This window comes from Pelobates fuscus, chromosome 6 (assembly GCF_036172605.1).
Source record: "Pelobates fuscus isolate aPelFus1 chromosome 6, aPelFus1.pri, whole genome shotgun sequence".
In the NCBI taxonomy this organism is placed as follows: domain Eukaryota; kingdom Metazoa; phylum Chordata; class Amphibia; order Anura; family Pelobatidae; genus Pelobates; species Pelobates fuscus.
Genome location: NC_086322.1, coordinates 244173397 through 244186939, shown reverse-complemented (window position 1 = coordinate 244186939; position 13543 = coordinate 244173397). Strand labels below are relative to the sequence as shown.

Here is a 13543-nt window from a genome sequence, read left to right as displayed (position 1 = left end):
AGGCTGCGCACGCCTATGAATAATTTGTAAACTAAATAAAGGACCACAGCCTTTTCAGCACACATCTAATTCCTCCTTTTTCTTATATTTTCTGTGCCTTACTTTGTTATGTATTATTTTGCTTTTTTTATGTGTGGGTCTGAATTAACCCCTGCTGAGAGCATGCACTTTGTCCCAGAATTGCACGTTTTTGCCTTGATACATTTTATGCTCACATAAAAGATTTAAAAACCCATCTGTTCCTAAAGCCATCAGCTTTCATCTAACTCTCATTATAGTGGTGTCACCGTCCGTTTAAAGGAAAGAAGTATTGAGGGGTTTTAACAAACAAAAAACACAACCGGGATATAAGCCAGTATGGGCTATCTCCTCTTCTCTTCCCAAAACGGCGGATAAAATCTGCCCTAGGCAGGAGAACGTAAACAGCAGCCCCATTGTGCCTGCTTAGAGCAGAGAGACTCAGTGGAATCTTCAGTATCATTTCACAACCTCTTCACATGTATCAGTCAGACACTCGGCTTCCGCCGCCCTGTTCCTGCTTCCGTTTACTTGTATGTATAGCGCCCGTTGTGTGAACGTCTTTATAGCTCGCTCTAGTGATGTGAAGCTGCCAGATCAAGCTCTGAGTATATGCCCTGTAGCTGCAATCCTGGGGGCAGGTGCTGCTCTCCTCTTGCCCCTCTGACGCTGGAAGCACAACAGGTATATTTATCGACAGAGACTAATCACAGAGCCCAGAGATGGAAATTCAGACTGTGCAGTTAAGAAATCACCCCAGGAGGTAAGATCACCAAGAAGTGTTTACCTCTACTCAGAGCGAGGAAACATGCTAGCAGCGTTACTTTGGCTATTACTTTATCTAGTTCCAAATACAGGATGCACCATTAAAGGGTTAAGCGTTTCAAATAGGCTTTATTTCTTGCTTCACTTCTGCTTCTGACACTGTATAATTAGTAACACAAAAAAAGTTTCAGCTACATAGTGTGTGTATGTATGTGTGTATTTTATTTATATATTTATATATATATATATATATATATATATATATATATATAATTACATGCAATTAGTGTTTATTTTAAGTGTTAAGTATTATCGTAATTATTATTCTTGTAGCTCCAACATATTTCCTATCAATTACATACATTTTGTTTTTGCATTTGTATATGGATGGATGGATTCATTCTTCAGTAATTTAGCTTTAATGATTAGCAAACAGGGTTTTCTTACGTTGCTCAAAGATGTATGAGCATGTAGAGAAACCATGTTATATATTTACTTTACATCATATTGTTGTAAGATGTCGAAATATTTGCACATTTTAGGCAAGAATAGGTGAAATGGTAAAAAAAAGCTCAGTTTGACCTTACTCCCACTAAGCTATTTTAACATAACTTTTGCAAGCTGATTTTATGCTATTTTAGCATACATTTTGCAAGCTGATATTTTCCTACTTTAGCATACATATTGCAAGTTTTAGTAATGAACCCCCTGTAATATGACTGGATGTAAAGGTTTACTAGGTACACAGACCGATACTTAAACACTCTAATCTTGTGTATTTATTTAAGCATGTCACATTTTAGTTGTTGGAAACTATTTTTAGCAAACAAATTAGAAAGAAGTGAGAACTGATAGTTGTTTTGAGGGTTTTGTTGAAATGGCCTGCCGGATGTTTGGTCATACTAAGAAATAACACACTAGAGACTTTTCATTGGCCACACACAGTTACATTATTATCACACTTACTTTGTTTTTATTATGTCATTAGGCAACTGGTCTTTAAAATTACCCACATTCCTGTTACTGTAACCTAATATTGAGCAACAAATCCTTTCAGAACCCTTCCTTTATTTCCGCTTTATCTTGACTCAAACACTGAGCTCAGTTTTGTTTGCATGTAGCTAGTTCACTGATGTGGTTATGATTTGTGGTTTGCAAATAAACTGTTTTTCTAACAGAATATAAATAATTTATACATAGCTATTCTTACATAATTTGTAGCAGTTATTACATGGTTTTTCTTCACATTTCATTATGAAATAATAAGTATTCTGATATCAGAACATTTCCCCAAAATGAACAAAGGGACACCTGCCTATATTAAACTTTCCCCACAATCCAGTTCTAGCATATAGCATGTCATTGTGGCTGACATTCCCTAAATGTCAATGTGTTTAAAAGGACACTCCAATCACTTACAATGATATGCTCCTTGCATATGGTACAAAAATATTTCCTTGTATCTGTGTGTCTCTGTAAACAGTGGCTTATAACTGCTAAAATTTGCAAAAGTATTCTGGGAACATTATCCAGGCAAAACAGGTGCTATTCAGGAGCAAAGTGCTAAAATAAATGGTAAAGGGCATTTTATTGGTTTCTATGGTGATTTGCTCCTTATCAAGCACTTTATTTCAGAAGAAATTGTCCACATCCTTCATCTTTGAATAACCGAAGATTTTCTACACAATTTGTCTTCTATGAGAGCATTTGAAGAAGAGTATAACTTTCCTACTCATTTATCAGAATATCCATGATAATATAATGCTTATTTTCAGTTATTTTACTAACTGTAGCATTTGCCTCTATTAGTGCTTATTCTAAACTTAAAGGAACACTATAGGGTCAGGAACACAAACCTATATTCCTGACCCTATAGCGTTAAAACCAATCAATGCATTTCTATGAGGAAAGTTCAGTGTCTGTAAGCAGAGGGAGGAGACACTGAATGGCAGTACTGCACAGTGTGTAGCACTACCCCAGGAAGCACCTCTAGTAGCCATCTGAGGAGTTATCACTAGGATGCAATGTAAACACTTAATTTGGTCTGAAAATACAGTGTTTACTGCAGGAAGCCTGAAGGGTATGATTCTACCCACCAGAACAAATGCAATCAGCTCTAGTTGTTCTGGTGACTATAGTGTCCCTTTTAAAATTTATATCAGTAAGCAAGGATTGATGTCCACATCAATCTCATTTCATGCTACAACCTCCAATCTTCTCACAAAAATACCTGTAAATAGTTTGAAGAAAAGTTTGGTTTAAATTTGCCAATAGCTGAGCTGTGCACACATAGTCAGCTATAGCTCTGTTGGTCTAATTTTAGCTCTCTGCAGGGCTGCCATCAGAATTTTTAGGGCCTCTTACACAGTTCAAGGTCTGGGCCTTGGATGCAGTGTGTGTAGTGGATGCAGAGTGTGTGTGTTTGTGAGGTTGTGGGGACAGGAGCAGTTTCTTCTTCTCTTGCGGACCTCGCGGAGCGTTGCTGTGGTAACCTGCGGAGGTTGAACTTGGAGTCTCCTGGGCCTCCTCTTAACTCTAAAAGCCAGCAGGGGACCGGAGGGACATATACAGTATGGACCAAAATTCAGAGTAGGATTTAAAAGTTAAATAACTTATTTGTTAGTAGTTACGTTTTTGAGTCTTGGGAGCTTTATCATGGGTAATTTCACAAAGGAACAACAAGTAAAAATAGTGAGATTTTTATTTTCAAAATTGAAACAACTGTTCGGGAAGCAGATAATTTCAATAAATTCCCAAATTAATTGGCCGCCATGTTTCCCGACATTTCAGCTCCCGATTACTTCAAGTGGGAGTATTTGAAGTAGCAGGTGTACGTGAACAAACTGCGTACACTTGAGCAGCTCAAGGAGAATCTCCGCAGAAATTAAAGTGCTAGAGCCTCAAACATCAACTAATGTTATGAACAATGTAATAGAGTTTGTTTAAAAGATGTCATCTTCTGTACCAATAATTGTGGCGCACTCAGACTACAAAAAAATAAGAAACAAAGAAGGCTACTAAAATGCCTAACTAAGTATAAATATGGGGATTTGGTTCCACCATATGGCCATATGTTGTTAAGCCCACCACTACTTTCAAAGTACCCCATTACTTTGAAAGTAGTGGTGGGCTTAACAACATATGGCCATATGGTGGAACCAAATCCCCATATTTATACTTAGTTAGGCATTTTAGTAGCCTTCTTTGTTTCTTATTTTTTTGTAGTCTGAGTGCGCCGCAACTATTTATTTTCTCATTCATGAAGTTTTGGTCACAGCGGCAGCACCTTTCATACAATTCAGGTCTCGGGAGTGCCCCCTATCCTTTCTCTGTTTATCTTCTGTACCAAGTCAAATAAATCTCCATACATTAAGCATTTGCTGTATGTAATACAATTGAAATTGTTTCATTAATTTAAAAAAGTTATTGACTCCTCAAACCCTATACAGCTTTTTCATCATCAGTAGCACTCCTGCTATGAGTTAAAGTCAGTCAGCTTTAGTTTTTTGTTTTTTGTAAATGTTGTTACTTCATTTGAAAACGTAACTCACAATTACCACAGCAGATTGACCATTCTGACAGCTGCAGCGGCAATACAGACTCCGTATTCTGCTGCTTTAACATTGTGAGCACTGTGTACTGAGAACTGACTTTACACTGATATTTTTATAATTTCAATAACTTTCTAGCTCACTAGTTTAATTTCAGATTGATCATAATATAAATATTATGTGTATATATTGAAGAATGCGCATAGCTGCATTTATTATATGCTTGTTTATTAAATATATCAGCATGCTCTGTTGCATGCGTCATTTGTTTAGTTATACATCTATTTGGCACTTTGGACTTACGAAATTCAGACAAGCAAATGATAGGGCTAAATTTGGAAGAATTTGAATTCGGCTGAAATCGAATCCAAAAGTCTACTTAGCATTTTAAACACAATTTCAGCGCACGCACATTAGCCCCCCAACACACTGATAATAGCTAGAGTAGGAGTTGTGGCATGCAACTTTTTTATTTTTTTATTTGTTATGGATACTGGGAGGGGGGCATTAATTCAAACACCTAACATTAAAGGGATACTATAGAGCCCGGAATACAAATATGTATTCCTGGCGCTATGGCTCCCTCGTGAGGAGGGTGATTTGGTTGCTCTTTGCCCTTTTGTGGTTCAAGTATCATTGGTGAAATATTGTTTTGATCTTGATTCTCTGTTATTTTGTCCCAACTTACCTAAGTACATTCTGCTGTCCTGCCCTTGTATACCTACTAGCACTGTTTGCCTTTCGCCTGATTTCATGTTCCTTTTCCTGGTATGTCCTGACATTGCTTTTCTTCGTACTTCGGACCCTTGCCTGTGTCTGGTTTTGCGTGTTCATATTTTATTCTTCTCCTGGCCTGTAGTCTTCTCTTAGTCCTGTTACTTCCTAGTTTTGCAAGAGGCGTAACTAGAAGCCACTGAGCCCTGGTGCGAAAATTGCCCTCGTCTTTCATTTTCCCCCACAGCCCCTCCATGTTTTTCATTCTCCCTAAGCCTCTCCATGTCTTTCATTCCTTCCCCAGCTCCTCCATATGTCTCATTCCCACTCAGCCCCTCCATGTGTCCCCTCAAGCCCCTCTTATTTCCTTCTCCCACCCAGCCCACCCATGTCTCATTCCCTTCTCTTCCCCAGCAACTCCATATGTCTCATTCCCTCCTCCTCAGCCCCTCCATGTGTCTACTGTCCTCTTCCCGAGACCCTCCATGTGTCTCGTTCGCCCCTCCATGTGTCTCGTTCACCCCTCCACCTGGCGATGCAGCTGTGCACCAGTCCTGAAATGATGCCGGCGGCCCCATGGTCACAGGCGTCAGCAGGGTGGCCAGGCCCCCTGGAGTGCTGAGCCTGGTAGCAGCGGCAAGTGGTAGTTACGCCACTGGTTCTAAACTTATGTTAGTATGGCTACTCTAAGGTCTTCTTATGCCTTTGTTTGTGTGCTGTCTCTCACCTTCTGAGAATCCTTTTTCTGCTTCCCTATTTGGAGGCCTTTGAAATTCATTCTTAAAGGAGAATAGAAATGCACAAAATCTGGTGAAGCAGGACAGATTTTAAATTCTGAAGAAATCTCAACACCAATCAGGGAATGAGTCCCACTGAACTTTTAAACCATAACAAGACACGGTTTTGGGGGAAAGGGGTTCTTCTATTTATTTTTATTTTATTTATTTTTTATTTTTTTTAAATTTGATTTTTATTAACGTGTTTGCCCTGTCATTCCAACAGGAGATAGGCACAAGGTAACAGGACTCGCAGGTCCCTAGTAATATTGACAAGTATCGGTTACAGCCAGGCTCGCAGGCCCCAATAAATCATATGGACTCGCAGGTCCCGCTTTTCCTCATTGACAGTTTGGTTCTCATATATTCATTGTTAGTGTTAGTCATTCAAATGAGACTCGCAGGTCTCCTTGTTTCTTAAGGGTTCGTGGATGCGCAGATCCAATTGTTGTCTATTACGACTCCATATATGTACCATGGTCGTGAGCCGTATGGCTCTCTACTACTGTCGTATGGGTTCACATTTAAATTTCAATTTCAATTGTAGGTTTGAGTATCCTGAAATTCTAATATTCTACCCCCTCTGTCCTCGACAGTAGGATACTGAGTTAGGTAGGTCACGTCCCAACTGGTCGGATTGGGTGGGTTCCACCCTATGTCCTACTCTTAACTGTCTAGGGGTGTGGTCTCTAATTGTCTATGGCTTTCAAGTGGCCATTAGGGTGTCTTCTTTTGCGGGCAACTTTGACCTACTTTATGTTTATACAGTCGAGTGGGGTCTGTCGGTGTGTTCTCCTTGGGAATTGGGGAAGGGTAGGCAGGAGGGGGTGGGGCGGTCAGGTTGGTCGTCTGTCAGTGGTCCTCTGTCGTCTTGGGTGTTCGGTTTCCGAGTTCTATCGAGTGGTCGGGGGGTGGGCGTCAGTGATTGTCCTAAGGTCTAGTTGGAATTGTGGTTTTGCTGTCTCTAGGATCCAGTATGTCCATATTTCTGTGTATGTCATCGGGGTAGTGTTTGTCGTCATTGTTAGTTCCTCTATTGTCCTTAGTTCCTCCATCTGGTTGAACCAGGCCAGCATTGATGGTGTTACTGGTTTCTTCCAGAATTGAGGAAGTACTCGTTTGGCTACATTCAATATCATAGATTTTTTATATTTGGAGTGGGGGGCCGGTGTGTGGTGTAAGAGCATCGCTGCCGGTTCCAGGGGGGGTGGGCGTTCTGTAAACTTCCCTAACATTTTGTGTATACCCCTCCAGTACGGGGTGACCAGTGCGCAGTCCCACCAGATATGTTTCAATGTGCCTTCCTCCTTTCCGCATCTCCAGCACAAACTAGATATGCTTGGGTTCATTTGGTGTAGGTGGTGTGGTGTCTTGTACCAGTGCGTCAGGAGTTTGTAGGCCGTTTCCTGCATTTTACTGTGTGTGGAGCAGTGGTGTGTGAGGTAGCATATTGATTCCCATTCCCCTTCCGTGAGTGTGATACCTAGGGTTGCTTCCCATTTTCCCATGAAACGGGGCGGTTCAGTCGGGAGTTCCGACTGTAGCATGGAGTATAAGAAGGATATCCCGTGAGGGAGTGGGTCTGGGTGCGCGCTGATCTTTTCCATTGTGGTATATTCCCTTGCGAGCGCTGGACCCTGTGGTAGGGTGTGTATGAAGTTTATAAGTTGGGCATAACGAAAACGGTGCATGAATGTGGGGGGCGTTTCCTCTAGCATATCTGTTAGCTGTCTGCAGGCCCCTCCCTGGAGAATGTGATGTAAACGTGGGGATGCGTTCGGGATGATGTCCCTGAGGGCTCGTGGGTCTAGTCCTGGGGGAAAGTCCTCGTTGTGTGTTAGTGGCATAAGGGGGGAGGGGTAGGGTGACAAGTTTCCCTGTCGTTGGGCCTTCTGCCATACTCCCAGTGTGTTTTTCGTGTATATGGACATGTCATGTCCTTCCGTCGAGCCGCGACTCCATGGGAGTCCTGCGATCGGTCTACCTGCCTCCGTTTCCTCTACTGTTTTCCACAGTTTGTGTACCCCGTTCTTAGACCATTCTACAACCCTCTGTAGGTGCGTGGCCACATAGTATAGCTGAAAGTCCGGGAGGGCTAATCCCCCTTTGTCCTTAGGTCTGGTCAGTGTGGAGAATTTTATTCTAGGTTTCCCCCCTCCCCATATGTATCTGGTCATCTCTTTCCTGAGTGTTATGAAGAAGGGTCTCGGAATTACAATGGGGATGGCCTGTAGAAGGTACAGGAGGCGCGGGAGGAAGTTCATTTTTATGACCTGCACTCTCCCTAGCCACGAGATATGGGGATACGACCATTCCCTCATGTCCCTCTGGAACGTCTGTAGGATGACCGTGAAGTTGTCCCTATACAAGTCTCCCGTGTGTTTGGTCAGCCAGATTCCTAGATATTTAATTTTGTTTTCGGCCCATTGAAAGGGGAAGCTGCGTCTCAGGGATTCCGCTCTTGCTTGGGGTACGCTGACGTTTAGGATGTGTGATTTTCCGTAATTAATTTTCATATTAGATATGTCCCCAAATGTTTTTAGTTCGGTAGGGTAATTACTGGGTTGGTCACCATAAACAGCAGGTCGTCGGCGTATGCCGCTACCTTATGATGTACTGGGCCTGTCATTAGGCCTGTAACGTCTGCATTGTGTCTGATATGTGTGAGGAACGGCTCCAAGGCCAGAGCGAATAGGAGCGGCGACAGGGGGCACCCCTGCCTGGTGCCATTGTGGATGGTGAAGGCACTCGTCAGCGCCCCGTTAACCAGTACCTGGGCAGTAGGTTCTCGATAAAGTGCCTCTATCCATTGTCTTAGGTGGGGGCCCAGACCCATGTGGGCGAGTGTTTCAAAGAGGTACTCCCACCCCACCCTGTCGAAGGCCTTCTCCGCGTCCGTGGACAGCAGGAGAAGGCCTCTGGCAGTCCTCCCGTTGCCGTGCATGAGGGTAAGTGCCCTGATGGTGTTGTCGCGGGCCTCGCGCCCCGTCACAAACCCCACCTGATCAGGGTGGATCAGAGATGGGATGTGCTTCGTGAGGCGCGCGGCAAGGACCTTAGCTAGGAGTTTGACGTCGCAGTTTATCAGCGAGATTGGTCTGTAGTTCCCACAGTATTCCCTGTCTTTGCCATCTTTGGGTATGACAGTTATGTGGGCCGTCAGGGCTTGCTTGGGGATACATTCCCCTTCCCTCACTGCGTTGAACGCTTCCACCATTGGTGGTAGCAGCTCCTCCGCGTACGTCTTGTAATATTTCACCGGCAGGCCGTCCGGCCCTATTTTATTTATTTTTACTTTGACACAAGTACACTGCCAAAGCTTAAAATGTTCCACCCCCCAAATGTTTAGATTACCCTTCTCACCCCAGATACAAACCTTAGCAGTTCTCTTCTACTGTCTTTATGTATTTTCCCACAAATAAAAACTGTCGGGGCAGTGCCACTATGGACAAACATCCACTGTTTTTTTGCAACTCACCATCAAGCATACTATCAGATTTATAGCAAAAAGCACTAACACTAACAGAAGGATTGGTGGTAGTACTCTATGCAGTATGTGACAAGGTGAAGGTAAATAATGTAAATGAGTGGGCAATGGATGACATTCTGATCTTATTCTATGACGATTTAGAAATTATAATGCAAAGTGATACTCTTTTTCTTTTTGTTGTAACAGACAGCTAAAAAAGTTAAGCGAAGAGAATCTCAACAAACAACCTGAAGAGGTTTTTGACATTCTAGAAAAACTTGGGGAAGGGTAAGTCATTTAAAAAGATAAAGAACTCAAAAAAAAAAACATTGGAACCTGATTTTAAAGGGAAGCTAATATGGAATCTTATATAATTGTATTTAAATATAATTTTAATCAAAGTAAACTTTAGTATTTTGACTTTAGAATTTGAGAAATCGTTTTTTATTCAAACTGACAATATTTAAATCTCTTTAATTGAACTCAGCATATTCCATGTTTTAGTTGCACTGCAGGTTGAAAGTTGAAACCAAGTAGATAATGCATTTAAAAATGTCATCCAGGCCGTCCCACCGAGGGCAGGACATGCATGGGAGTATGTTCTTTAATGGCTCCGAGTGCAATGAATGTGTATCCAATGATGCACATGTAATAACCTTTTTAGGACAGGACCCAAAAAAACGTAATTCTCTCACCGAAATTTCGATCGTTGGGAAGCATGCATAAACCCCAGTACAGATTTGGTTTATGATGTATGTAATTCAACACCCGACAGCAATTCCTTTTTAGACCATAAGATGAGTGAGAAGCTGTAGAGTGGTTTGCACCTGAACAAATATGCTGCTACACACAGTGATATACACACCAACACACAGATACACATTGAAACAAACAGAAACACATATATGCCCCCAACACTGACACAGACAGGTACGTTGCAGGGAGGGGGAATAAATATAACCATACATTAAAAAACTGCTCAACCCCACACCCCATGTCCAACCTTACAAACTAACACACATACATTATGCATCCACTACACACAACCATTCTCCATCCACTACACACTCACACTCATTCACAACACATGTTTTCGCATTCAGTGACCGTGCTCTTTGACTTTGCATGATCTTCCACTTCGTGTCTTAGTTGCTGCTGTTCATAAACACTTACACTTTCCAATAACACCACTTACAGTTGACCATGGAATATTTAGCAGCGAGGATATCTCACAAACTGGCTTCTTGCAAAGGTGGCATCCTATCACAGTACGACGCTTGAACTCACTGAGCTCTTCAGAACAACTCATTCTTTTCACAAATGTTTGTAAATGCAGACTAAATGGGTCTGATTGAAACACCTAAATTCAATAATTGAGAAGTGTGTCCCAATATGTTTGTCCGTATAGTGTAGAATGCAGTACAATGAGTAAGCAAAACAGAATATGTAATTGATGATAAACATCTTCAGACATATGGAAACAAATGATGATGAGGACTCTGTGCAACAAAGCTCACACTGTCTAAATGATTTATTGCCACAGAGCTTACCGGGACCTCTATAATCATACTTGTGTCTGACCTATATGAGGATAGGTATGTAGCCCTTTGGATCAACCTACTTTTATTAATCAAAATCTTGTGAATAAAACAACTTTTATTTAGTGTTTACCAATACATATCAACAGGACTGTTCATACATCTCGCAAGCATTCTCACAGTGACATTTTGCCCAGTTCTAGCTTAATGGGAACATGAATTGAAGGTGATCTCTTAAGTATTGTCTGCCTACAGTCCGTGTGTATAAATTAAGCCAGGGGGAATGAAATCAAGGGGTTGACCGGGCTGGATAAAAGTTATACAGATGACACACGGTATCATTTTGCTTGACCCTAGTTAATAGGGTTAATAATGCACACATTTTTTAATTAAATACTTGAAACCAGGAATTTAATCGAAGCTTGTATAATTGAGGCTACGTAGGTCTGTTCTAGACGTTTAGCGAGTTGAGGAGCTTCTGTAATTTTACAAACTATCCTATTAATCATTAAAACATTTCACTGTGGCTTATCTCATTATCCTTGTTCTCCTTTTTAGATCCTATGGCAGTGTTTTTAAGGCAAGTCACAAAGAGACAAGTGAAATTGTTGCAATTAAGCAGATCCCCGTGGAGTCTGACCTTCAGGAAATCATTAAGGAAATATCCATTATGCAACAATGTGACAGGTACTTCCTTTATTTTCTTTGCTCTGTGTAATAAAGCACAACCATTAATACAGTGTAGTGCACAACTATATACCGTAATCAAAATCTTACACATTTCATTTTCTCCTTAAATGTTTATGCACAGTGCATTAAGAAAGTATTTACACCCCCTTCATTTTTCCACATTTTATGTTTAAACCTTATGCTACAGTTTTTAAATATTTTTATCAACATCAGTCTGCTCTCAATGCTCCATAATGAGAAAGCAAAAGAAAAAAATATTTTAAAAGCTAGATTGGTTAAGTGTTGCCGTGATGGTTGACCTTTTGCAAGTTTCTCCCATCTCCACACATGATCCCTGAAGCTCACCCAGAGTGACCAACAGGTTCTTACTCGCAATATACAAAGAAACCAAGCTAAAAGATGGCGCAGTAATTTCTAAGTGACTAAAAGATATTTAAACAAATAATAGCAGCACCTTATAAGTGTAAAAGCTCAAAAACACTAGAATACAAATAGTTAAAACATAAAGTGCGCTGTGTCTTTAAATAGCTATGCCTTCACAAAATTGTGCAAAATGCAACACTCACAAAAGTGCTTAAGTGCAAAATGTGCAAAACAATAAATGTTGTGACTTGTGTATAGATTCTTATTATACAAGAAATTGTGATAAAAAAGGGGTTAATTTTGTGAAATAATGTAGTTTTACAAACCCAAATTGATAGAAGTAAATGATGCTCTACATATAAAAAGGAGACAAAACATATAATAGTATAATACTGTAAAAACACTTGAGAATATTTAAAAATGTGGTATAACACTCACAAACACAGAGCAGGTAAAGAGACTGCTCAGGCTATAATCGCTTGTACACTATAAACAGTGTCTCCAGGGAGTAGACCTCTGGAATCCAATAGGTTAAAAACGATGGGGCGGTCGTCTCAGTAAAAAATAAATTTTATTGCATAAAAATAATCTGCAGCCTTCGATATACAACTTCTCTAGACTGGATTATACTCGCTTTAACTCCACTCCGAACGGGCAAACAGACATCCAGATACCGGTTCTCTGGATGTTGTGAGTAGTGTCCCTCGGTCTTTCAAGCGTCCAGTCCTCCTTGCGTGCTGCGAGGTTCTTACTCGCCCCAGATATGTGCCTCAACACAATCCAAATAATAAAAACATGTGACCATCTCCATCACATGAGGAGTCTGTATTCCTCCAATCCTGCTTCACCTGTTTATTCTACCTACTACTCCATCCCTGGATCAGTAATGCCCTCTGCAGACCTACATTTTCTCTGGCAGCTGTCTGTAGAGAGAGCATTATTTGCACTCCCCGTGCAAGCCCTGGGCAAACTCACTCCCATAGCATCCACCAGCTGGCTCACTGACTTTACGAAGGGGTTAAAAATATTTATAAATTCATATACCGGTATGTTCATTGTTTCCAGCACAAGATTTATTCACTGGGCCATCACTAGCCCCGGGCAATGACAGCAGTGGCAGAGCTTACAATAGGCTACTCCAGCCCTTACACAGGGCTTGCTAACACCAGGGCATGAGGAGAAACCCTTATTCTCATGTCCAGAGATCCAAAGTGATGATGGTAAAAGTGGGAGAGGATTGATATGTCTTGACAGTAACAGCATTTCAATTTAAAAGACACTGCGCTGCCCAAATAACTTGTTCGCCAGGACCCCACAACTCAGGCTGTCCCTATAACTGCCTGCCACTTACCTGATGGGGTACAGAGCTGAGCGCTGTACATTTAGCATACTCTCCAATTGTTCTCATCATGTTATACAGATTCGTATTCTGCTTTGTACCTTTAAGATGAAATAGAGTAGTATACCTTTTAAGATGATTGAGTACTACTTAGGATTTCTATTAGACTCCTTGTCATGTTTTAGAGTTCTCTCTATGGATATGTTTAATTAACATGTGATGCAATTTATCAATTTGTTTAATTGGGGTGGGGGTTATTTAAGCACTTTATCATGTTGTATCCCTTATGCATGATTAAGGCTCTGTTGAGCCGAAATGTT

At 41.1% G+C, this 13543-nt stretch overlaps 1 protein-coding gene across 1 annotated transcript in view; it reads left to right on the top strand.

Moving 5' to 3' along the window:
• The first annotated feature begins 501 nt into the window (after positions 1 to 501).
• Positions 502 to 13543, top strand: part of LOC134565743 (serine/threonine-protein kinase 4) — a 142056-nt gene continuing 129014 nt past the window's right edge. Inside the window, exons 1-3 of the mRNA XM_063425390.1 lie at positions 502 to 781; positions 9501 to 9581; positions 11390 to 11518. Of these exons, the coding sequence (XP_063281460.1) occupies positions 741 to 781; positions 9501 to 9581; positions 11390 to 11518 (251 nt within the window). The 5' untranslated portion in view covers positions 502 to 740. The remainder of the gene's footprint in view (positions 782 to 9500; positions 9582 to 11389; positions 11519 to 13543) is intronic.